This window comes from Apostichopus japonicus, chromosome 10, assembly GCF_037975245.1.
Source record: "Apostichopus japonicus isolate 1M-3 chromosome 10, ASM3797524v1, whole genome shotgun sequence".
NCBI classification, from domain to species: domain Eukaryota; kingdom Metazoa; phylum Echinodermata; class Holothuroidea; order Aspidochirotida; family Stichopodidae; genus Apostichopus; species Apostichopus japonicus.
The window spans coordinates 17,016,614-17,043,046 of NC_092570.1; the positions used below are offsets into that span (position 1 = coordinate 17,016,614).

General features: G+C 38.4%; 1 protein-coding gene across 5 annotated transcripts in view; it reads right to left on the reverse strand.

Moving 5' to 3' along the window:
• The window catches only part of LOC139974700 (cytoplasmic protein NCK2-like), a 28,683-nt gene extending 3,785 nt beyond the window's left edge, over positions 1-24,898 (reverse strand). Inside the window, exons 1-3 of one of the 5 annotated variants that reach the window (XM_071982029.1) lie at positions 24,880-24,898; positions 23,747-23,891; positions 5,005-5,936 (exon numbers count right to left, since the gene is read on the reverse strand). In XM_071982029.1, coding sequence (XP_071838130.1) covers positions 5,005-5,936; positions 23,747-23,792 — 978 coding nt within the window. In that variant the 5' untranslated portion in view covers positions 23,793-23,891; positions 24,880-24,898. Of the gene's footprint in view, positions 1-5,004; positions 5,937-10,591; positions 11,504-23,683; positions 23,892-24,610; positions 24,628-24,654; positions 24,852-24,879 lie in introns of those variants that run through there. The other 4 variants (XM_071982027.1, XM_071982028.1, XM_071982031.1 and 1 more) reach the window with 4 other exon arrangements.
• Positions 24,899-26,433: the final 1,535 nt, after the last annotated feature.

Consider the following 26,433-nt stretch of genomic DNA (forward strand, 5'->3'; position numbering starts at 1 on the left):
GTCTCTACGTAGGCTTACGATTTTAAATGGAGGTTTAGGTTAAATACTGTACAGTTCAGAGGAGCACTCAGATACCGGCCTACATTTCACAATTCTCAAAATCAGGTTTTAAGTAGTGACATTATTGTTTTTGTCCCTTTGGTCTAACGACTCAGTTTTCTCCTGAAGGCCCTTATAAATTAATCAATATTTTTTTTACTATTAATTATTGGAAATCGCTGTATGAAATTACTATAAACCACTGCGCATGGTACTTTCATACGCTTTTCTTCTACCTTGTTTTTAGGTGTTCTTTCCTTTTTCGTTATTTTTTTATTTGATAGAAAAGACACTTCAAACATCAGAGGGGACCGTAAGCCTTACACATAAAGATTAGTTCAGTTCTCAAAAGCAACAGGACTCTTGATAACTGCAACATCTTATTGCCTTATTGTCTTATCTTATTGCCTCGAGTAAGGAATCTTTAAGCTGTTTTAGGGGGAGCTTGTTCTTCGCTATAAGATCTCTGTCAGGACGAGCTAAAAATAACGGTTGGGTAGGTATTCTCGTTTAATTCACACAAGTTCACACAGAGAATATCCTGAAGGTTGACAACCTTCAGGAAGTGCTGAAGTATGAAATATGAATAGAAAACAGGGGGAACTTCAAGACCGAGATTTGCAAACTTATTAAACATTTCTTCTGCATCTAGGGAGGAGAGTATTGGGAAGGGAGGTGAGGTTGTTGGAGTGCAAAGGGAAAAAAATACCACATGTTTTGTAGTGGTGGGGGGAGGGGGAAGGGGGAGGGAAGGAGGGTTTCTGGGCTGGAAAGTTTATGGTAAGAAGTCAGAAATGTACTCAAAATACTCAAGATTTGATCTAGGGGTATGAACTTCTTTCAACCTTGAGGAACACAGCTTTGTTTATTCTGTACATTGGACATGACAGCAGCTAATTTTTCTATAAATACTAACTTGTTTGTCCTTTGTCTATATTTTTTGTATGACACCATAGTCATTACCATCCTGGGTTAGATATGTTTCACAGAAACAATTCTGCACAGCAATTTTTTCCCATAATGCATTATGTCTCTGCAATACAAATATACAGTACACAGTATATTGCAGTTGACGTGCGACTGCTACGTAAATCGACTGTCCATGTACATAATGCTTAATATGGTACAGTATTACCACTTAAGTTGGTAAGCAGGAAATGGGACACGCTGCATGTTTTTTTTTTATTACGAGCAATACTTTTTTACATGTGGATAGAGATACCAGAGCCTTGCAGGGTGTGCAATGCCAATTGGTTCATTATAATGCTGTGCTGTGTAGTATTAAATGGTTATATTGAGAGCTGACCAGTGCTGTGCTGGACATGAGAGTCAGTCAGTCAGTCAGTCAGTCAGTCAATCAGAAGCACTGCAAAACTACTGAACTGGTGGATTAAATCTGTACACAGTGTACAGGTTACTGTCTGATTTACAGTACAAGTTACCAACAACAATAATATAATACAACATTTACAGTTTGATAAACTACACAAAAGTCGGTAACTTTTTGATTTACAGTGCAACTTACTAACAACAATGATTACAACATTTACTGTACAGTTTGATAACCTACACAAAGATCTCCTGTACAAATCCGACTAAACATTTGCTTGAACAACCCTGTTTGATATATCGAACGCTTTGTTCTGTTATTTTCCACTCTATTTTCTGGCAAGATCTGTATTCAGTAAGTGCATATACCCTGTACGGTATGTATGATGGACATTGTTTTCAATGAGAATGTCCCTTCCATTTGAATGAAGGGTTCCACTGTACTGTTGACAGCTACTGTACAGCTGCAGTAAGGTATTTGTCGGGGAGAACCAATGGAGGTTTTAAAACCTTGGTAGAGCAATATAATCTCATTTCCCCCTTAACCTTGTCACTAAATATACTGTAACGTCTTGTTAACTTGTAATCCAGGAAGAGCCCTTTGTTTTGCTCTGTTGGGCTAAATGGTATTTGTCAGAAGGAACAGCCCCCTCATCCTCCCTTCTCTTCTCTCTCACTTTTCCTACCCCCCCCCCCCATATCCACCACATTCAGCTTGTCACTATTCTGTTTTGTACACTTTTTATTATTTTTTCTTCTATGAAACAATCTTTGTGATGTATATGGATCATTGTCTTATGACAAAACGTCATCATCACACGCGGTATTTTTTAAGGAATGGCTGAGACTTTAACTATGTTGTTTACCGGTTCCGCACACGATACGGCACAGAAGTGCGCGATAAACGATATTGCTCAACAAAATTTCTGAACGACCAGCTTGAGTTTTAGGACGACTTTATATGGACGAACCAATTACGAATCAGCGATTGATTACAAATTTATGTGTGACGTCTCCAGTACCGAACCCTGCGGAAACCAAATACCTGACTACAACTTGAAGAAGGGGTAATGGTTGCCACTTAGCTTCTCAAGTGCTATAGAACTTGATCATGATAATAGGTTCATATTCCACATTTATGGCCATCACTACATGGAAATACTGAGTGGCCCTTTTAACGTACCTAGAGGTGTTAACTAGTTTGCTATGTACTGTACATGTTGTATTGACACCAGTTCCACTACACCTGTAGGCTGTTTATTTGTGTGGCGGGGGCTTCTGTATGCAGTAGAACTCAATTTCACAGCAGAATAGCGCAAGACTGTCGTTCACTTGGTTTCTACTTTTCCGGAATCAACCAGACTTTCCTCTCAACTTACGGCTATTATTTTCCACATTTGTCTCCATCATTACACATAGTTTGCTGAGTGGCACAATTAACCCGAGAAATTCTAACTGTGTAGTTTGCTATTCGTACATGTGCAATCAAGGGCGTAGGAACCGGGGGGGCTGGGGGGGCGCCAGCCCCCCCAGTGAAAAATGTGGAGGGGCGGAAGTATCATTCCGCCCCCCCACTTCGCAAGTCAAAAAACCCCTTTTTCATTTCCAAATGAGAAAAAAATCTCATTTGGAGCACCAAATTGCATCTAAGGCCAGGTGAAAATACAAAATTAAGTTTACAAAATGGAGTGGGTGTTGAAGTGTGCTATATTGCACCAAATTGCATCTGAGGCCACCTGGAAATGCAAAAAAATCCAAAGGGGAGGGGGACACCCCCTCCCCTTAGACCCCTCCCCCAGGCCGGCCATCAGTCTTCAGCCCCCCCACTCAAAAGTAACTTCCTACGCCACTGTGTGCAATGGCATGAGTTCTACTACTATCGTAAACTGTGTCACATTTGTGTCACGGGGGTTTGCGATTAAAGTCTAACTCGTTCTCACAGCAGAATAGCGAAAGACTGCTGTTGTTTTATAAACTAAACTCCGGAGTATGAACCAGCCTTTATCCATAACTCTCAACTTACAGATCGTTACCCATGTTATCACCTCTTTTGTTTGATGTGCAATTAATATGCCGTCTCTGAATTGACGATTGGATCATATGAAGATGAGACTTACAATATACCAGGGTAAATCCCATGCACCTTAAAAACCGCCCCCCCCCCCCTCATTTACACTGTTATCTCTGAGTGTTTGTACATACTGTTCATGTTGTTTCAAGGTACTATTGTAGTTGATATTACGCTGGGAGAGCATCCTGAATTCATGTTGATGTACAAAGTACGGTACTGTACATCCTGGTATTCTGGAAACACGGTGCCCATAATACTTACAGGAATTCGGGTACTTTAACTTTCTATTTGGGGTCGGAGATATTACAAGCAGATAGGCACTTCCCCAAAAAGTTGACCAGTCAAGCGTTAAAGTATACACCTTCATCTTTCATATATACTGTAAACTCTGCAGTACTTTCACCATCTACACTGTTCTGAGTGTTCAAAGTAAACAGACTTCATTAACTAAGGCTTTTTGTATTTCTAGAGCAAACAAGAAAGTAATCTTTAATAGATGGTTGTAATATATATCATAACACCCAAACTTACTGAAAGATTGAGGAAGTACTTCAGTCTCTCCATTTCTTTGGTGGGAATAAATCAACAACCCATGGAGTAAGTTATTAACAGTCGACACGAAGCAAGGAAAGGATTCCTAAATGCTCTCCTACAGTTTAAGTTACAGTACGTTGTAAACTAATGTCATTTTCATGAAAAGAGATGCATACTGTGCAATGTGCACTGTACACTACACACTGTACACTACACATGGTGCACTGTACATGGCGCACTGCACACTGACACTGTGCAATGTACACTGTGCACTACACACTGTGCACTGTACACCAAGCACTGTACACTGCACACTGTGCACTACACACTGTGCACTACACACTGTGCAATGGACACTGTGCAATGTACACTGACACTTAAATGACTGGGTACGTGTTCCGGGAAGTAGGGAATGGAGGGTGCAGTGAACACTACAACATTTCCAGTCCCGTAGCTTACGTAGGTAGGTGCGTAAAGTGCAAATGTTGTTTGAGACAGGTACATGAGAGGGGATCGATGTAAACTCCAACTTTTACCATGCGGTGATTTGTTTCATGTAAATAGACCTCGGCATTTGCCCAATATAGGGTACGCTGCGCTACCTTTCAACCTCTTTTAATGGCAAGAGAGATATTTTAAACACTGTAACAAAGGAATTGGGCATGTAAAGGTCACAAATTTCACAAACGAATCAAACACAGTGGCACATAATATTTGCTAACTATTTAAACTTTATCTTAACCAGTCTGGTACTATAACTTCTACTATACAGTTTACATACCTGTTCACATGTCAAATTCCATTTCCGGTTCTTCCGCTACAATAGATTTTTTTTTTACCTCTCATTAAATTATCCAGAAGAAACTCCTACCCAAATCTGAGACTTCTTTCTGCTTCTGTCATAATACACACCCACCCCGCTTGTTTGGAATTTTATCTTCTTAGGTCATCATTTTAAAAACAAAATGCATTTCCATATGTATATATATTTACTGTACATGTTCAGTGAGAAAATGCCACAAAATACTTACAAAGGCCTCACTTTCCCGGACTAAGAAGTTACCCTCCACCGCACTCTGTAGGACGCTCTCGGACTGCGCCCTGGACAACTTTCCGTGGAACCACTCCTTCCCTGATAGGTCTTCCCTGGAGCTGTCCGTCTGATTATCTCCATCCTCCACACCATTGTCTCCATTGCTATACGGTAAACGTGAATAGACCGGTATGGCGTCCGAGATCACTTGCACATAGTTCCGGGGCACGAGCCCCACCCTACCCTCCTTGTTTCTCGCCCGCCACCACTCGGGGTCATTGTCGGGGAGTTCTATTATGTCCAACCTTTCACCCTGGTCAAAGTTCAACTCTTCACTGTTACGACCCTGGAACGGGTACAAGGTCATCACGCCGTGAAGGAAGTCCTCCCCGGAGGACACGGACGAGGAAACGTCCTCGCCCTTGGAACTGGCGCTGGACCTATCCAGATCCTCACTTACATAGTTTGATGGGAACCAGCCCGACTTTCCGCTCACCTCGCCCTTCCACCATCCGTCCGTACATTTCTCTATCACGATCACCTTGTCGCCTTTATTTAAGGCCAGTTCGTCCTCCTGCTGGGGTTCGTATTTGAACTTGACGACTGCTATCTTAGGCGACGAGACCACGTCTGTGTTTTGTGGCGACTGGTGACGTTGGACTTGGACCGGATCCGGAGCGTTCGTGACGGACGTTTTATGCGGCTTTGTCTTTTGCCTAATTTTACCGATAAAGCCCAGCTTCTCCCTTTTAACGTAATTGGAAGGGACGTAGCCCATTTCCCGATCGCCGCTGGTCTTCTTGACCTTCCACCAGGAGCGGCTGTCGTCTGTAAGTTCCAAGCGTTCGTTCTTCTTGATGGTGAGCTCCTCATCTTGCTTGGCAGTATAATCCCACTTGGCCACCACATATACCGGATCATTTGTCATCTCTGAGAAAAAACGGAGAAAAGAAAAAAAATAAGATCAAATCAAATTATAAAAGCAATTATATAAAATAGCTCTACAGTATGTCAGAAAAAGTCTATGAAATTCACTTGAACATGATTGATCAAATCGAAAAAAAAAAATGATGAATCAATACCATTCTCAAATTTGAAATCGGGAGGAATGTCCCAAAATTACATGGGTTTGAGTATTTACAAAGCAATACTGTAGATGTATGTATGTAACTTCACAAGTTCATAGTACAGTACAGTACAGTACTGTATGTACTGCCATATATGGTACAGGACTACAGGTCTGGGGACACATTCCATGATTCTGAGTGACCGATCACTACACCCTTGCATCCACTGTCCGTCCACCACTTGGGATTATCCTGACTCCTACTGTACTGTGGTCAGAATTCATGTTTAATACTATATAAATCTTTTGTTCAAATGAATATATGACAGATGGGGCTTTACCATGTTAGAGTCAAGTCATCTTGAAGCTAATAAGTTAACCATGTATCTCTTCTATTAGCCTACAACTACTGTATACTGTTACTGAATGCAACTTCAACTTTCTCTGAGCAGTGCAGTAGCAAATAGGTAGCAGGTGAAAAAATGCCACATGACATCTTTTTGTCACTTACAGTCACCATGCTGTGGGATGGATGGGGACTAAAGAGGGATAAGGAAGGAAGGCTACTGAGGGGGGGGGGGGGTGAGAGGGATATGGGAGCTAACACTAGGATAGGTACAATGGTATTTATACGTTATTGTTGAAAGACCATTAATTTGTAAAAAAAAAAAAAAATTGTGCATTAATTCTTTTAAAATAAACAAGTGTGAACATTGATGGAAACAATGTGATACAAGTACTGCAAAATATGATTTACATACATGTACTGTAATTGTCAACATAAGACTAACTGTACATACAGTTTTCTTACTTATCACTGAAGTTACAGACTAACTGTAAGGTTACATCCACACATACTGTATACTGTACAGGTCACAGGAAGCAATGTTGTATATACTGTATATATATGTAGCTGGATCATGATTATGCAACAGCTCTAAAGTTATGCAAATTATCAAAATTTGCATACATGTTATAACTGACTACAGGTCTCTGAACAGATCTTGAGCATGGACAGTGTATATACATTGTACATGACTGTTCATGCGTATATATCTACAGTACACATCGTGCACATACAGTAGGCCTATAACAGGATGTGGCACTAGTGGCTCGGCTGAACGGAAACAAACAACATGTATGACGGACGGACGGACAAGTTTGCATGTTATTCAGTTTGAATTAGTTGTTCAAGACTAAAATAGACATGAACCCTATCATCGTCATTGAGCATCGGCAGTTTTGCAACAGAGATACACTGTGGTGAACAACTTCCCTAGAATGCTAAAGCAAATTCCCATTTGGGAGACTATTACAGAATTAATGTTTTTTTTTTTTTTTTAATAAGGCAGAAGACTTGATCAAGTTTAAATGTGACATCATCCAGCCACATGGGCCTCAATTTTTGTATGTTTGTCCTTATCTATTACAATGTATGTATAACATTTTCCATTTGTGTAGATGGATTTTGCAAATGCTGAGTAAGTTGTTAATCTATAATAACAAAGCTCTTGATATGACCCAATGATGGGCGTCATTTTGTTTCCTGTGTCAAAACTTTCAACTTTCGCCCTTGAAATTACGTCAAAAGAAAGACAAAATGAAAGTGAAACGTCTCAGATCCTGGTGGCACAATGACATCACAGATAATTTACAAAATAACAGCTTGCAGACACACCTTTCAGCAAGGATATCTGCCAAATGGATCCAGATAATTCTTGGCTGTTGGGGGAAGGTGTCATATTTAAGCTATATGATTAGGTTAAGCTATATGATTAGTGGGTCTTTTAAGGTAGATTTATAGGTGCATATTAAAGTAGAATAGAGACATGTAAGAGAGGAGTGAAGTAGAAATGATAAAACTTACTGGTTTATATATTTACGAGTGACCCACTTACCTGTCTCCCCACAACCTAAGCACCGCATTCTACCGTGTCTAGTATGCCCTGGTAATCTTTTAACACTGTGCACCCTTACTGACCCCTAGTGAACTCCTTCTTATGAGACCACTTCACTAGGGGTCAGTAAGGTAGAATGCGGTGCTTAGGTTGCGGGGAGACAGGTAAGTGGGGAACGAAGTAAATTTGAGTGTGTTAATCAACTTCACAACAACCTACATGACCTATGACCTATAGTTAACTAAGATGGCAACATGTTAAACTACTGCATGACACCACCACCTGTTTGTTTTGACATCAAATCAATTCAATTATTCAGTAACTCTAAATTAAATCTCATCGTTTAGACACATTCTCACATAACTATCGATTAGTTGCAAAAGATCAATTTTTGAGTACAAGTGCTATCAAAGTCTGAGAGGGAAAAAAAAACAAAATTGATGTGTAAGGTTAAACAGACTGCAATGATGAGGTACTTTAGAATCAAAGAGTACACACAAAATTTTCCAAAAACATAATTTTAAAGATCAGATACTTGTTCAGATGCAGTAGATTTATCAAGAATTATCAAGCTATGTAGCCTATACAGTACTGTAGTATGTTTATGCAGACCTACGTATCGTATCCCTGTGATATTGAAGAAAACAAGTACAGTCATGAACAACAGCACTATGTACAGTACAGTGCTACCAGCATAATTTCTCTATTCATTTGAAAATATTGAACTTTACAAAAATGCCAGAAATAACTCTCCAGAGCATTGCGTTCAAGTTTCTTCTTTCCTGATATGTGGGCGGGGAAATTCCAGTCTCGTTGACACTGTGTTGCAATCACATAATTACAGTATATGCTTCTAATTGCCCGGCTGTGTGGCGCGACCTGCCACGTGTGCTGTATACATTAAAACAAATGAGCCCAATTGTGAATTATGAATATTCATAGATCTACACCAAATTGTTAAAGTTAGACTTTATTTTAAGGAAATAAAGTATATTACATACTGTAGAAAGTTCATTCCCATGATACTATTGAACGCACTTCTACAGTATGTATGCATTTATCCCCACTTAGGAGGGCATGATGGGTATGGGTCTTTCCTAGTGATGATCAATTGGGCAATGTTCAGACGTACAGTACGGTAAGTTATGAAAGCCCATTGACCGTATCTGCATACATCTGAGGTTCAAAGCAGCTACGATGGGGATGAGTATGTAGCTTTGTATGACTGTGGTACTGTACCAAAGGCGGACCATGTAATCATTTACTCATCATGAGCAGTAGCATCTCATTCCAACCAAACATCCATCGTCCTTAAGACACTAGATACTTAACTTTGTTTCCTCCCTAACCTGTCTCCTCACGACCTCAGTACTCTTGATTTACCATACCGGTCATAGAGAGCGTACACTACAGTATGTACAGTGAGCTAACAAGGTTACCAGTTCCCCTCTAGGCACGTTATGTATACTCAGTTGTACTCAGTGTGCTGAGGTTTTGAGGCAACAGGTAAGTAAGGTAAACGTATTGTTACAGTACTCCATATTGTACGTACTAAAGAGATGCTTAGTCCAAGACAGAAAAAATTTGAGCCAAGGTAATAAATGTTTAAAACTTAAAAGTAGAAGAGGAAAGTGCATACACTGTATATAGAACTCAACTGGAGATGTCCAGCTTTAACTTTTAGAGAAGAGAGATGTATTAAAATCATCGTGTAAAATTTCAGTTTGCAACGTTATCCACAATTTCACCTCTACTGATGCCTGTCGGCTGTGGAGACAAATTGTACATCAGTACATATTCAGGTACTCTACTTTGTCATTCATTAAACCAAAGCTTCATGTATATGTGCACAGTACTACTGTAGGCACGGTACCGACAGATTGTAACTTTTCAACCAGAACGCAGAGAGCTGTCAACTGTGGCCATCCCTGGATAATAATGTGTTGTTTAACCACTGCCGGAGGTGAGACAGACCGATAGACTGATTCACGACTGTGTCAGACAGACGCAATTTACCAAAACCTCCAAACCCTGTGAAATTCTCTAGTTTTACTGTACATAGCTGGATTCCAACTTTTGAAGCAGATTAATTACGTCGTAATTCCCAGGTAGACTTTCAGCTGGTCACCAGAGGACATTTTAACAGAAACTTTGCAACTATGATGCAAAATAAACTGAACATCATTAAACCCAGACACTGAAGTGCATGTGACTACAGTCTGTGACATTAATCATGTATATTCTCATCACCTAGTTATTATAAAACTTACTTAGTGATTTTTATGTCTGTAATTCCATGTCAACTGTTTTGTGTCCCTATAAGGTGACAATGTGTATAAACTGCCTTTGCATCATGTACAGTAAAATGCACTGTACATAATACATATCAAACATCTATTACAGACTACTGTAGACTTTAAAGGCTTTTTAACTTAAAAACACTGTAAAATGAGTACTAATGTCTTTAGTGTTTGATATATATATATTAAAATTTAAAAAATTTCAAATTTTATAAAATACTGAAAGTTGCTTCAAGACTTTATACATTATAACACAATCCAAACATTTCAACATTCCCTTCCAGTGTATAAAAATTACAGTAAATTGGCTTAACTACTTACCGGTTTTCATCCTCATAGTTTCTCAGACAGAAGAATTCTTTCAAAAACAATTCCTTTGAGCTCTTCCCTATTTAAATTAACAAACTTTAAATCGAATTGAAAATGAAGCTCAACGATCTGTGGCCACACTAATGTATGGTAAAGGACTCGTTAACTCCGCAATATTGATCCAACTTCCACACATTGAAAGACAGAAACTTCTTCACTATCTGCATTTGAAATCTATGAAATCTTTCAAGTCCATCAAACAGAAAGTATATACAAAGGAAATGAGGGAGGAAATTGAGGAAATCCCAGTTTGAAATAAATATATAAACAAGATCCTAGTAATGTAACCAAAGATAAAATGGTAACAAAAAACCACAAAAATTGTGCAATATATGAAACTATTTCAATCCGACCTTTCACGGAAACCATAAATAATCTGTAGATGGTTTCCAAGGCTTAGTGGTAATCCATTTAACTGAATGATAGTTTCCAAAATTGCCTGTCACTGGGGCTTTAATACTAGTCAACACAACTATAAAATATCAACTGTTTCCTGTAAACTTATGTAGCCTCCATCAATATACCTCAGCAGTTCTCCTCTGTATGTGAACGCTGAATATATATACACCCGCATGTGTATATGTTGTCTCTGTGCAAACACATGTATATACCCACACACGCACACTAACGCAGTGCTTAACTACATCAGTAGGGAAGTTGTTCTAGTCAGTTTTCCAGAAATACCGTCAGCGCAACGGTTCCCTTTGTTGTTCCCTCTTCCTAACAATTCCCAATGGCTGAGTCACACTACTCTGTTACCACACAGTCACATCTGTGCAACACTGAGGAAATCCCAGTTACGAAAAAAAAAACATTTCCTGGACAGCTTCTTCAAGCATGCATGCAGGCTGGCTGGGAGAGCAGCTCAGTTTAATATTAAATACTACTGTGTACTGTATAGGAAGGAGGGAGGACCAAAGTCTGTGTCTGGGTTAAGGACAGGCTGGATGAGAATTGTAATACAGTATTGAACTTGTTGTTACTTGATTGGTTGTTCTGATGAGAGAGAGTCTGGTGTAGGAACTTGTGGGCTTTAATATACAGTTAAGGATACAGAGGATTCATAGAAATGAAAATTCAACTAACAGGATGCTCTATTCAAGTCAAAATTTTTGAACCAAAACAAGTCAGCAAAAAAAGGAGGAAAACAAACACACAATATCTTTGGAATAGAAGGTGTAGAGAATGGAAATTACCTGAAGCAAACATAAACACTTTCAAGGCTTATTGGAGAGTATTTATAGCAATGAGCCTCACAGAGTTTAAGAAGGGAGTTGTACCAAAACAACTTCCTGGTTCAAGCAAGATAGGTGGAAAAACTTGTGTCTGATTGGTAGGAATTTTACATTCAGTGATACTTTTGAAAATATTCTTTTTCCCAACTGGACTGAGATACAGGAGATTGGTTGAAAGTTCTTAATCATATTTTGCAGCATTAAAGACTCTCAACTGTTTGAACTTTTTTAGAAGAAATATTCAATACCTCCAACATTTAACTGCTCCTATTGTTCAGGTTAACACTAAGTACACGAGGAAGCGCAAAACAAGAGGGGGGCTAATGTGTAGCACTAACCCTAAGAAAGGAAAAAGGGAGGGGTTGGGGAGGGGATGGGAGGAGATCGAGAGGGGAGCAGGAAGGGACGCACCTCGAGATTTCAGAAGAATTTACAACCTAAAGTAAATAGCATGAGTTGCTTTTTTAATGGTGGCATGTGCATATTGACACCTAACATACAGTTTGGTGGGCTAGTGCTGTAAGCTAGGAAGGTTCAGTATGCTGTAAAGCCCATGTGCTGTACAATACTACAGTATGAACAGGTAACTGTGGGGTTTGCAAAAGCGTAGTCATATTATCTTTACTGAGTTTTTTGCTAAAGGACCCTGAGGCATCCTATAGAAGGCAGCACACATCAACACGAACCACGCCTGCTTGTTATTGCAGAACATTACAACGTTCTCACATACTTGGACGGGATCCAAGTAGGGATTACTGTCACAGCATGTGATACAAATGACATACTTTTAACACGCAGGAAGTGAAACTCGGAATTCCCCAACATTACCTAACTAATATTGCAGTTGTAAGTTCTCCTGGGAATGCCATTTGAAGTGACTGAGGTCATGCTTTTAACATTTACATTCTTCATAGGCAGAGACACTGTTATGTACTGACACTTTGAACTGTCCGAGGAGGTATCATCAAACTCCATTCTTGAGATCTCAGTTTTGACATTTAGAAGCAGGACTTCCCCTTTGATCACAGCCTGAATCAATACAATCACGGATATATTCTTGCTGCACACAAGAATTTGAAATGTAATTAACATATGATATCTGGTAATGACATATTAACTTTTGTTTTTCTTTTACCTATAGACACAAGTTTCTTCTTTAACAGTTTGCATTCTGAGCTGTTAAGTCAAATGTTACAAGATGGCTAGATATGCTAAAAGGGCCACAATTTTGCAAAATATACGTAACTTCAGATATTTCTGTGTTCTCGTATATAGATGCATTGTACAGTACGTACAACTTCATATTCAAAAGTCATCAACATTGGCTGCAATTATGCTAGAAAGTCAGATACATAATAGTCACCCATTGTAGCTCAATTTTCCCTAAATCAAGTTTTTTTTTGGTAAAGTCAAATATTTTGCTTCAATTGTACAACTTATCTTCTGGCTTAGGCTGCCCAGCCATACTTAACAGACATTCCAACCAAAGAGTACTATCCTATGTGGGTTTCACTTGTTCAGCATTTATTGTAACAGTGATAACTCAACTTCAGGAGCTGGGCAGCATCCAACACACTATTTAAGACCACATCGAATAGGAAAATTCTGTTATTTCCCAATCTGATAGAAATCGTCAGAAACTGCAAGCAAGCCATTACAGAATGTTAGATATACATACACAAGTTCAGGAAAGGGTTGTTAAGCAAATTAAACTTCAAATGGTCTATTTCTAAATTGTTCTGTTTTATAATAGCATCTAAACAAACCGATTTGAGAGACTAATGAAAAGACACCGATGTTGAGAATGTTGCTTTTAAAATCATGAATGCAAGAACAAAATCCTGCTCAAGGCTTGATTCTTACGTGACTTTAACCAGTCATATAGTGTATAGTACATGTCTGCAATGACTGTTAACTCAGCCTGTGTATTCCATTACGTCTATCTTTCATAAGGTCAGTCACTATTGAGGGGGCAATTAAGCCAGGATACATCTAGGATTGTGTCTTCATGAGTAACAATGTCAAGGCAAAAGTCATCACAGGTGAAAACAAAAATCTTACAAAATGAACTTAGGAAGTTTAAGAAGCTTACTATGTCCACCTTCATAAATGGCATTACATGTGTGTGTGTGCGTATGTATGTGTGTGCACATGTACGTGTACACGATACTACACATTAAACTTCACTATACACTATACACGACTTACTGTAGGCCTCTATGGTAGGTTACTCATGTGCCACCTCTTTGCCAAGTGCCACCTCTTTGCCAAGTGCCAACTACAGCTGTGAAATTCTATATGACATGTACTACATGCCACCAGCCCTTATATTCACAGAGAGAAAGAACTGTAATATTTAGCAAACTACGTACCTGGTACTGCAAAAAGCCTCTGTACAGTAGGTAAGTATGTGAAAGTTAGATGGACTGACGTTTCGATTCCAAGCAGGATCTTCTTCAGGGGCTAACTGTCACCTCCACGACTGTCGAAAAATTGCACCGTTAGCCTTCAGAATGGTAGATTTGGAAGGGAAGAGGGTGTTGACTTGGAAGTGGGTAATTGGGGGCGCTCAGCCAAAATGTTATCAAGTTTTTTAAGGCTAGGTAAAATGGAGTGTTGAGCAGAGTCGGGTATGTGAGGAATGAAGCACACTGCAGTCTATGTCACGTCTACGTCGGAGAGGATAAGATCGAAGGAAGTTGACGGAATGGCAGGATGTTAGATTCAATTTACATTCAAGTAATAACATCAGATAACAAGCCTACAAGCTCAAGCTATATACGGAAGCGAAAGCGGATCTACCGTTTGCCAGTACATACAAAATATCCCGGCATTTTTCTGACAGTGGAAATTAAGTTTGGATTTTTTTGTATTAATTCAATTTGAGTTTAGCAGATTAGTAGATTTTTCTTTTTCATGCAAGACAGGCATGTTTTTTATCAAGTGGCTAAAAGTTGTGAAGGTCGTCTAAGTGACTATTGCATATAAATTTGACAGCGATAGTGTAATACTTTACAGTTAAGAACAGATCTATACTTCCCTCAAACTTTTGCCTTGCATAACTTGGAATCATGTCACAGTTTGTGAGTCTTTTGTGAGATGTCCTAGGGTTGACTGCAAAGTTGACATTACAGTGCACTGAGCAAAATGTGTCTTGCTCTCATTGCAAACCAGAGAGCAATCATTGTTTATTAGCAAACACAAACTGTATTTGCCCTTCAGAAACAAACTTGCCGCTCAGTGGCCCAAAATTATTCAGAATTGACAATTTAACAAACCAAAATAAAGTCCCAAAAAACTCTCAGGGATGAATCACTCTCCGTCCCCGTCAAATGTCTCAAGATTGATCACCTCATCTGAGATCAGTTTATTCATCATCAAGTCAGAATAGAATAAAGTAACAAGATGCTCCATCACCCAATGAAATCTGTACCAGGGGGGGAGGAGAGTGATGGGGAGGGGGGATGGGAATACGAACCAATGAAATCGGTAGCGGGAACATATATACATAGAACAGGTACAGTATGTATCTGAGAGGACCGAGTGGAAACAGAGCAGCTGGAAATCAAGCTACTTTATTGGATAAGTTCTAAACTGTATGAAAGTTCCAGGGTCTGACCTTTCGATACTAGCAGTATTTTTTGTTCATATTCGAACTGTCATGGAAGATAGGCTGATGACAAAAAAGTGATGAAACGACATCAGTCAACCTAATTGGGACATTGAAAATAAGAGTCAATTTAGACAGACGATTAGATGTAAGGAAAGCAGAAACTTAAATGGCTGGTAGGATTGTCTGTGTTCAATTGATGTAAAGAATGAAATAAAAATATTACCCCCATTGATATTATCTACTTTCTAGAACTTTCTAATCATATTTACTTTGTTTGCATTCAAACAAAAGATACATTAGTATTGTTAATTTGTGACTCATTTAAGAACATTTAAAGTAATTTGGGACGCATCTCAAGTAGGCTACGTCATGAACGATCCCAGTATGGTGGCATTTTTTGTGTGAAGATATTGCCAAGGAAATTGCCCAGAATTTTTCATCAAAATTTTGTCACAATATGAAAAATGTATATATTTGCAAAGGCTAGATATTTAGAAATTGGAGAAATTAATTCCACAATGAGTAAAATTTAACATTTCTAAGTCTTAAAAGCGTGCATACTTAGTCTAATTAGACTCGCCCTGCTATGTGAGAATGTGCTGTAACTTGTCCAGATATTTCACTTCAACCAAGGGAAACACACTTCAATTACCGAAAATACACATTTTACACAAATAAACTCTTGTTTGATCTAATATAATTCTGACTGTGTGTGGCTCATATGAGCTGCAAACTATCAGCACTTTGTTCATTGAATACTACTGTACTACTACCAGTACTATGACCACCACTACTACCAATACTACTAATAGTAGTAGTACTACTACTAGTAGTACTACTACTACTATTTCTAGTATTACTTCTACAGCTAGTACTACTAGTACTACTATGACTACTAGTAGTACTACTTCTTCTACCACTAGTATTACTACTTCTACCACTAGTAGTACTATTACTCAGGATAGCCCTGATAAAACAAACTAAGGCAACCTCCTAGAATCCTTCTTTAAATTAAAGGTTAATAAGCAAGTACTGAATAATTTCACCCAGTTCTCAATGTATGTTGTGTTTTAGGAACAGAAATCTTAGTTCTGAGCATTTTGACATGTACTTATAACCTAGTGGCCGGAGATATTGTAATTTATCGATGGAGAATTTTCACTGCACAACAACATCGCCAACACTCAATCGATCTGTACAGTATAACACTATACTATACTGCATCTCACACATACAGTAGTACTGTACCGTAGTACAGTAGTATCAAGCAAAGTATCTTTACGCGTTTGTACAGTACTGTGTAGCCCCCCACCACCACCATCCCCCCCCTCTAAAGAAAAATATATATATAGACCAGAAAATTAATCCAAGGCAGTATCCAATTTCAACACACACACAGTCATCAGCTGATATTGAAATTGTGCAGTTTCTCTAAGGCTTTATAATTCTGTGCAATTTATCGATTACCAAATCTGCAAAAGGGAATACCAGTCGGTCGTCAATCATGGGAAATTGATATTGACATCACATGTTTGCCCTCAATGCATACTGTCAATAGCTATGAGTCAAACCTTAAAGGGACATTCCAGAGATTGAAATCGATTGCTCTGATAAAAAGGTGACGGAAATGTTCCGCATCGTTCGGTCAAGACCGCATCCTCGTACTGTATTTTGCATCATGGCGAAGATATGAATTTATCTTAGAATTCATTGAAAAAATTTTATGAATTTATCTGGCAAGAACTGAGTACCAGATGTCACCATGGCAAATTGAGGTATAAATTGCTTTTGGGTAATGTTTGTAATGTTTATCTATGCACAAACGAAACAAAAAATTGTAACTTTTTTGAGGAGTGGATAAATAAACATTACAAGGACTAGAATGTTCGCAGTTGAATTGCCATGACAACTTTGCTGTTGCCAGATGTATTCACAAAATGGCACCAAATTTGACAAATTTATATATTTGCGATACAATACGCTACTGTATATATGAGTATATGGAATGACAGAGAGATCGAGAAAATTGTCAACACTTTCATTAGGCAATCAACTTCGGCCATCTGAATATCCCTTTAAGTGTTATAGTGTCTGCCAACAGGGTATCCCTTTAAAGTAGTAGTAGTAGTAAAAACCACTATAATGAATGAAGTGAATCAACATCAATCACAGATTTTTATTTTTATTTTATATTTTAAAACACTATCAGTAATCGACAGCATTAATATTAACTGGACAAAAAGGTTTAACAGAATTATTATATTATCTACTGTAGTCCCGACCCCTTCAACCAGCGCTCCCCTACACCCCACCCAACCCAACCCACCTCCAATAACTCTTCTTTTTCTTCTTCTTCTCTCTCCACCAACTGCCCCTCCTTTCAAATTTCTATCAAATACAGTATTAAATAGAGGTTTCTGCAGAATAACTTACTGTAAGTTTTATTTGCCATTTTATTGATTGATTGATTGATTTGTTTATTTACTTATTTATTTTTGAGAGAGAGAGAGAGAAGGGTGGGGGGGGTAGTGGAATTAGAACACTAGTTGTACCACATAAAATACAACAAAGGAGCCTTATTAGCAAACTAACATCATTACAGTACTGTAACTGCATCCAATGCTATACTGTATCAGTCTGTATGTACATTACAGTACTGTAACTTAATCCAGTGCTGTACTGTATCAGTCGGCATGTACATTACAGTACTGTAACTACATACAGTGCTGTACTGTATCAGTCTGTGTGTACATTACAGTACTGTAACTGCATACAGTGCTGTACAGTATCAGTCTGTATGTACAATACAGTACTGTAACTGCATCCAATGCTGTACAGTATCAGCCTGTATGTACATTACAGTACTGTTACTTAATCCAGTGCTGTACTGTATCAGTCTGAATATACATTACAGTACTGTAACTGCATCCAGTGCTGTACTGTATCAGTCTGTATGTACAATACAGTACTGTAACTGCATCCAATGCTGTACAGTATCAGCCTGTATGTACATTACAGTACTGTAACTTAATCCAGTGCTGTACTGTATCAGTCTGTATGTACATTACAGTACTGTAACTTAATCCAGTGCTGTACTGTATCAGTCTGTATGTACATTACAGTACTATAACTACATCCAGTGCTGTACTGTATCAGTCGGCATGTACATTACAGTACTGTTACTGCATCCATTACTGTACTGTATCAGTCTGTATGTACATTACAGTACTGTAACTGCATCCAGTGCTGTACAGTATCAGTCTGTATGTACATTACAGTACTGTAACTACATCCAGTACTGTACAGTATCAGTCTGTATGTACATTACAGTACTGTTACTGCATCCATTACTGTACTGTCTCAGTTTGTATGTACATTACAGTACTATAACTGCATCCATTACTGTACTGTATCAGTATGTGTGTACATTACAGTACTGTAACTGCATCCAGTGCTGTACTGTATAAGTCTGTATGTACATTACAGTACTGTAACTGCATCCAGTGCTGTACAGTATCAGTCTGTATGTACATTACAGTACTGTAACTACATCCAGTGCTGTATAGTATCAGTCTGTATGTACATTACAGTACTGTTACTGCATCCATTACTGTACTGTATCAGTTTGTATGTACATTACAGTACTATAACTGCATCCATTACTGTACTGTATCAGTATGTGTGTACATTACAGTACTGTAACTGCATCCAGTGCTGTACTGTATAAGTCTGTTTGTACATTACAGTACTGTTACTGCATCCAGTGCTGTACTGTATCAGTCTGTATGTACAATACAGTGCTGTAACTGCATCCAGTGCTGTACTGTATCAGGCAGTACTGTACTGTGTAACTACATCCAGTGCTGTACTGTATGCAATACAGTGTGTAAAGTATCAGCTTACGCTTAACTTCCATGCACAATGAATGCTTCATATACACTTGGCATGGCAAAGACTGTACATCATCCAGCCAGCAAGGCTATTTCCTCTCTCGAACTTTGGATGGTAATATCATTCACAGATCAAAAGTATGAAATCACAAGGACATTTCAAATATTATCTGTTTAAAGTGACAATTTTTCCTGAGATCATTTTTGTGGTTTGGTTGAAGTTCAAGACCATGCAGAGAGACCACAGGAGCTTGCATTGGTTACTTTTCTCAAGAGAAAATAATTTGAGTAAAGAAAGAATTAAAATTTCATGAGGAACTAATTTCAGAAAAGAAACAAGTAAAAGCAAGAGAGGGGGGGGGGGGGCCGGGGAGAGATGATTTATTAGGATTCTTCATTACTAAGTACTGTAAAGTATTTTTATGTACATTATTAATTATCAGTATGAAAATATTTTAACCCAAGTCATGCTATAAATATTATTCTTTAAACATTACCAAAAGATAAATATCACACAGCAGAGTTTACAAATTTTATGTAAACTAAAATTTGGATTTGATTTTTTAACTTCCAACTACAGATTTCCTGGTTGAAAAGTCATGCCAAGGGACTGCCATTTTGTGAAATTGGGTGATATTACTGTGCCACTAGGGGGCATCTGGAACACTCCTTAACCTTCGTTTCCCAACTTCTCTATCTCCCCCACCCCCTTCCCTGACATAAATTAATGAAAATATCCCTGAGCAGCCCATACTTCATTACCCTTCATTAACCTTGACTATACCTGTTTCAATCCACATGTATCTACTTTCCAATCTAATTTTATACCATAAACTGCAGTACATGACTGGAAATGTTGTAGTATTAAACACCCACCCGCCCCCCCCCCCCCCCTCAAAAACGAACATTCTACAGTAAACACTTTGGGTGGTAGATTGAGAAGGAAGGGCAATGACTGGAGGGGTCCGGTCATAGTGGGCGTTAAAAGGTTACCGATTCACTCTAGCATGGTAGAACAAGGGTGCTAAGGTTGTGAGGAGACAGGTGGGCGAGGAGCAAAGTAAATATATACTGTGTCTGCAGATATTTGCTGCTACAATGGTCATGGTGTTGTATGAAAACATAACTTCACACAGAGCTGTTTGCATCCTGAGCCATAATGCTTTCTGCCATTAACATTCAAGCAAGTTCATATTTTAATATTAAATCCCAGTACAGAAAATTATTTAATCCACATATGTAGCCCAATTTCATCATGTGCTCCTGTGGAGACTTCCATGGACTATTTAGGTTACAGACCCCGATTGCCGGTTACACAACTTCTTTAATCAGCATGTCAACTTTAGACGTTAAAATTTAAAACAGTAAAATTTGAGATAATTCTTCCTTTATTTTTAGAAACACATGAAGGAACTGAATTGATATATACAAATTTAAGTTCTTCTTCCTGTTTACATGAAAGTGCGGTTTTCTGTTGGAAGTATGAAATTAACTTTGTTATCTTGAGTTACTCAAATCTGTGTGTGTAGACACACTGTAATATGGTCAGCACATGATTAAGTTGCTGACATAGTAACCTATTGTACTGTACCATGTACAATATAATACAGTGTTCTGCACTGTGGTCAGTAACAATGTGAGATATGTTACTTACTACAGTACACTAAGGTGATAAGACATTCCAGGGAGAGAGTCCGGAATTCATGGACCAACCCTGGATTACAATCGTTCCCATATTTTATGGACCGAGGTTCTACTGAGTCGGGAATAAAATTTGTAGAAAAGAGCTGAATAATGATAATTTTACCTGTTTGGCTTTCCATTCACAGAAATTAGATTGAAAAGCAATGATTGATAAAAACGACAAACCAGAAAGCCAGTTGGCTTTGTGATTCCTTGCCATATAGAATTTGCTAAAAATTCAACATTAATTATAACTATCTGACCAACGAAGAGCAAGTGAATTAGATTTGTCCAAGAATTAATTGAGAACCAGAAAAGATCAGGTATTTCCAGCTCTTATGTGTGGAACACCCTTGTGGGCATCAACCATTTAACACTGACCAGAAAGGATTTTACATGACCAATTATTTCAAACTGTTTCAATATCCAGAAAGAACAGTCTTCCTATGTGAAATACAGACACATTAATGTATGAATCAAAAGGACATTTTCTTTTAGCAATTTTGAGCTAGCAAATCAGCTCTGCCACCAAACATTCAACAAACACTTGAGACTTTGACCTATGTTGACCTTAAATGACCATTGAACTTCACAGACAGAAATTGTTCTTGTACGCAATAAGACAGATCCACATACAAAAATTACTACGTTAATCCACCATGAATATTTTCAGGTTACATTGTTTTACAAGCAAGTGTCACATTGCATGGATTCCTTCTGCCTCCTGCAAGGAATCAAACATCAAATGCACCTCAGATAATTTTTCGATCATTTCATAGCCTGCCATTTGCATGAAAAACATCACTGAATATCAGATAAAATACTTGTTTCTGGATTATGAGATGTTTTCAACAGTGGGCATTAAATTGTCATCATTGAACCACCAAAAAACCACTCAGATACCCCAACAGTTCCACCCTCGTATTGAACATACTGTACACGAAGTGTAAGTTCTGTAGGTACTGTAGGTATGTACAGTATGACAACTTGAGGGTGTCAACATCGATATCAAGTTCCATTTCCTTATATTCTATACCTTAAAATATCTCATGATGTGAATGTACTAACATAGCTAACTAGAGGTAAGGTTGCAAAATTTAAATATTGAGTATTAAAGGAAACGTATGTCATATATTGTACAGTACTGTACCTATTTATTTTTGGGAAATATTTTTATCTGGTATATAAAGCAAAATGGTCCATTTGTCATACCCATGGATCAAACTGATGGCCCCTTACAGAACAGTGTTAAAAAGTCATTTAAAATACAATCCCCAAACAGCCTTTCACATCAATTGTTCTTCTCAAAATAAACTGTACTTTCTACACTAGTAGCGATATGTTGACCCCGTGCATTCCTCCTCGGGGACTTCAAGCTCGAAACGTCACTCCTACCAACAATCTTGTTCCAGTACGCGCACGCACAAAGACCTATGTGAGCCCACTTGTTTGCCGTTGCCGCCCCGGTGCTTTGGAATCCTACACTAGTCAATATCTGCACATCTATATCCACAAAACATTTCAAGAAACAACTGAAAACATTCCTCTGCAAAGTGGCCTAGATAAAAGTCACTGTTTCGTCAATTAATTTGTCTTTCTACTCTTTGTCTCTATTTTTGTTTGTGTTGTTTTTCTAGGTTTCTGTGCTCTTTTTTGTTGTTTTTTCAGCACATAGAGATGTTTTTAATGTTTATTGCGCTTTATAAGAACTGTATATTATTATTATTTATTAGTAGCAAAGTGAAGGGCCACTTGGCGACATGACATATGAATCCCATAACAGTCCCTGGTACTTAGCTTTTTTTGAAAGATAAACAAAAAAAAATCCTCCTTCAGAAATTTAATACAATAAATTGTACAAAAGTATATGTTTCAGAATATCAGCCAAAAAAATCATTGAGAATTGCATAAATCTATGCAGTCCTATGAAAAAGTATCACTACCACACTGAGATTAGCGTTGCGCTGTTAACATATAAACAATGGCATATCCTGGCAATAACAAAAAGTTAAAATTCTGTTGTTAGTCTATAGCATTTTATTAGATCATGACAGATTTTTTTGTTTGTAAATATCCCAACTAAGAATGTTCAACTGTCCTCATGTCCAGTAAAAAATTTCAAGAATGTAAAAAAAAAGAAGGAAAAAAAAGGTCTCTTTGTAAAACTAGAAAGCTTTCATACAGTGTAGGATGGTTCACACATATGGTAACTAACAAGTCTAAGAAGAACACTTATAATACAACAGTAATGACACACTCTGACACATTTCTCTGTGGCCTTGTTCTATCCTTCAGCGAAGTGACTTCACCGAATATTTGATCAGGAATGTTAAAGGTCTCAAATCAAAACATTCAAACCAAGTATGATTTCCTAAACTTTGCATGTCGCATTACACTTTTAGTCTGGATGTCCAGTAAATGGGAAATGTAATTAAAAAATGCCTGAAAATAAAAAATAGAACTTTCTTCTTTCATTGCAATTCTTTTCGTTTTCGTCAAGGCTTCTTTGTTAAAGAGGGAACATAGGGAGTTACTGTATGTACCAACATACTAAGCAATAAATATGGCATAATCAGAGCAGCTTTCATCTATAGCCCATATGTAAGATGTAAAGTGTACCCACCGTAAATTTCTGTTCAGCCAAGTCAGCCAAGTGATCAAATCCGAAAAATCTTGAGCTTAGTACCTTGTTTGCCACTACAGGTAACTGTGGAAAAAAGTTGGTTCTTCATGAGCCCTCTTCAGCTTTCCTTTAGCAAGTTGAGCACTTTCGATACTGTTCTGAAGAGTCTTGTTGTCGTTTCCCATATACATGAACTTGGCTCAGTTCGCTGTGAATAATGAGAACAAAAGAAATGTACTTAGGCTTCTAAATACAATTTCATAAAATGTTGGTTTGAATTGTTTTTTCTTGTAGGCTATGCCTAACAGTAACAGTAACACTAAGTACAGTAACACAGTACACTTCAAGTTACAACCAGTACAGGAGACCAACCTCCATCAGAATTTGACCAAAGAATCAAAGGGTATAGTTCAGAAGTTGTAATCTCACTGGTTAAGTCACTTAACTATGTTGCTGCAATATTGTGTCCATACTACTGACAGATCCTTTGGACAGAACGTACAGTAGCCTAGGCTAGCTGTGGTCTAGCCTTTGCATGAGTATGACTGTGGTATGTACAGCAAATTGCAATTGTACAGGTAGGCTAAGCTAAATAGTTAAATGATTAAAGTTTGATGCTTTATAAATATATCTCATACTTCAATGTCACATTATCTATCACGCTGTGTCTAAAATGAACTCTTTCGACGTGCGCTTCGCACGTTTAAGTGTATAGTGTACAGCAGGCCTCAACTAAGTAAAGTTAACTTACACTTATAATTCTAACATAAAACAATCACGACGTAGCCTAGGCTAGGTTACTTAAACGTTGTTAGGATATCGAAGCCTAAGCATAACACAGCTTTGCAACACTAACACTACACTACAGTACAGAACTCTTCGAGATGATTTTAAGATTTTAGTACATGATATTTGACGAAATATCACCTGGTGATCAGGTAATATAGAAAAGATCAACTTTAAATCCTCACTTTTCATGGCTACATTATCCAACGAAAATTGGCAACTCGGGAAGCTTTCATGCACAGGGTAGGCCATCCAACACGGAAGGGTAAAATTAACATAAATCTTGGGTCAGGTCACAATACTGAAAAGAATACATTGTTCGCAGATAAAATAAAAGACTATTAATTTTTAGACCTAGGTGAGATTTGCAGTAAGTTTAGTTGGGATACAGTGCCTTAAAATGCACTTACAGATCTGTAAAGTTTAGCGGATATCACAATTTCCTTGGAGGGGCGTTACCGGTATTGACTTTATAAAAAAATTTATCTTAGTCTCGTTTGTTGTAAGATTGAGAAATTTTAAGCTGACTACAATTATGGTCCGATGACGTTCAGGGTTTTCACCTTCAGAGAATAGGGGCGCTGTGTAACTTGGTCTTGGCGAAATACACAGCTTGTGTGCAACATTATCATGTAATAGTCAGGTTTGATACCTTACAAAAGCATGTTTCTACTGTATGTTAGTTCACTTCCTGAAGGATATGTTGCCTACCACAAGAAGCTTCGACTTCCTATTCAAATATCCTGGAAGTGGGAAGATTGCGAAATAGTTTAATTTAAGATTTGTTGTCACTTTTGCCAATGAAAGGAACACTTCACCGATTGTCTTAAGTTGCAGAATTTTTAGCAGAGTAAATGTTCGTGAATAAAAATGTCATTGTTGGCTCATTGTCGACAAACCCTTACTGTCTATGACGCTTGGCGACAGATAATACATCTCACCCCTCCAGGTTCACCAACCCTTCCTGTATCTATAGACATCACATTATGCCCCTTCAAACTTGTGGAGGAATGAAAGTTCCAAGCCTAAAGAAAATATTTGGTGGAAGAAAATAAAATTGTAGACGTCAAATGGTGCATTATTCGGAGGCCTAAACTATTTTCTATAACTGGGTCTTAAATGCAAGGTTGTGCTGATAAATACGGACGTTTGTGTGAGTTTTAAGAAGGGATCGGTGTATACCTCCTTGACACCCTGGCCGTCACCATCCGAGTTCGTCCTATGCCAGAAGGCGTTGTTAGGGATCCTAAACGGGGACTGGGCCGGAAATAACACGAATGTGCGTCACCACACAAGGGGGTGGGACAACCCCCCCCCCCACAAAAAACAGGTTTGCATTGATGTGAAAATAGCTCATGATAGGTCAGAAAAGTTACGTCGGCACAATCGATACATTCACTTCGGGGTTATATACCAAAATGTCTGCATCCATTCGTTGCAACGAAGATATACCCGTCCTATATATGTACGGAGTTTATTCAATACCCCAATGGAGATACATATAGGCCTAATTCAGCAGGAAAGTTGTGTAAATTTGTCCTTAATTATTCGCGTACCATTTCCAAAGTTTAGACAGGTAAATTCAGACTAATTGTAGAATCCTAATCTGTTCACGTAATCCACTCAAGGGCGTAGGAACCGGGGGGCTGGGGGCGCCAGCCCCCCCCCCCAGTGCAAAATATGGTGGGGCGGGAGTATCATTCCGCCCCCCCCCCGCCTCGCAAGTCAGAAAACCCCTTTTTCATTTCCAAATGAGAAAAAAAATCTCATTTGGAGCACCAAATTTTATTTAAGGCCAGGTGAAAATGCAAAATTATTTACAAAATGGAGTGGGTGTTGAAGTGTGCTATATTGCACCAAATTGCATCTGGGGCCACCTGAAAATGCAAAAAATTTTCAATTTCCCCCTCCCCTTAGACCCTCCCCCAGGCCGGCCATCAGTCTTCAGCCCCCCCCCCCCCCCC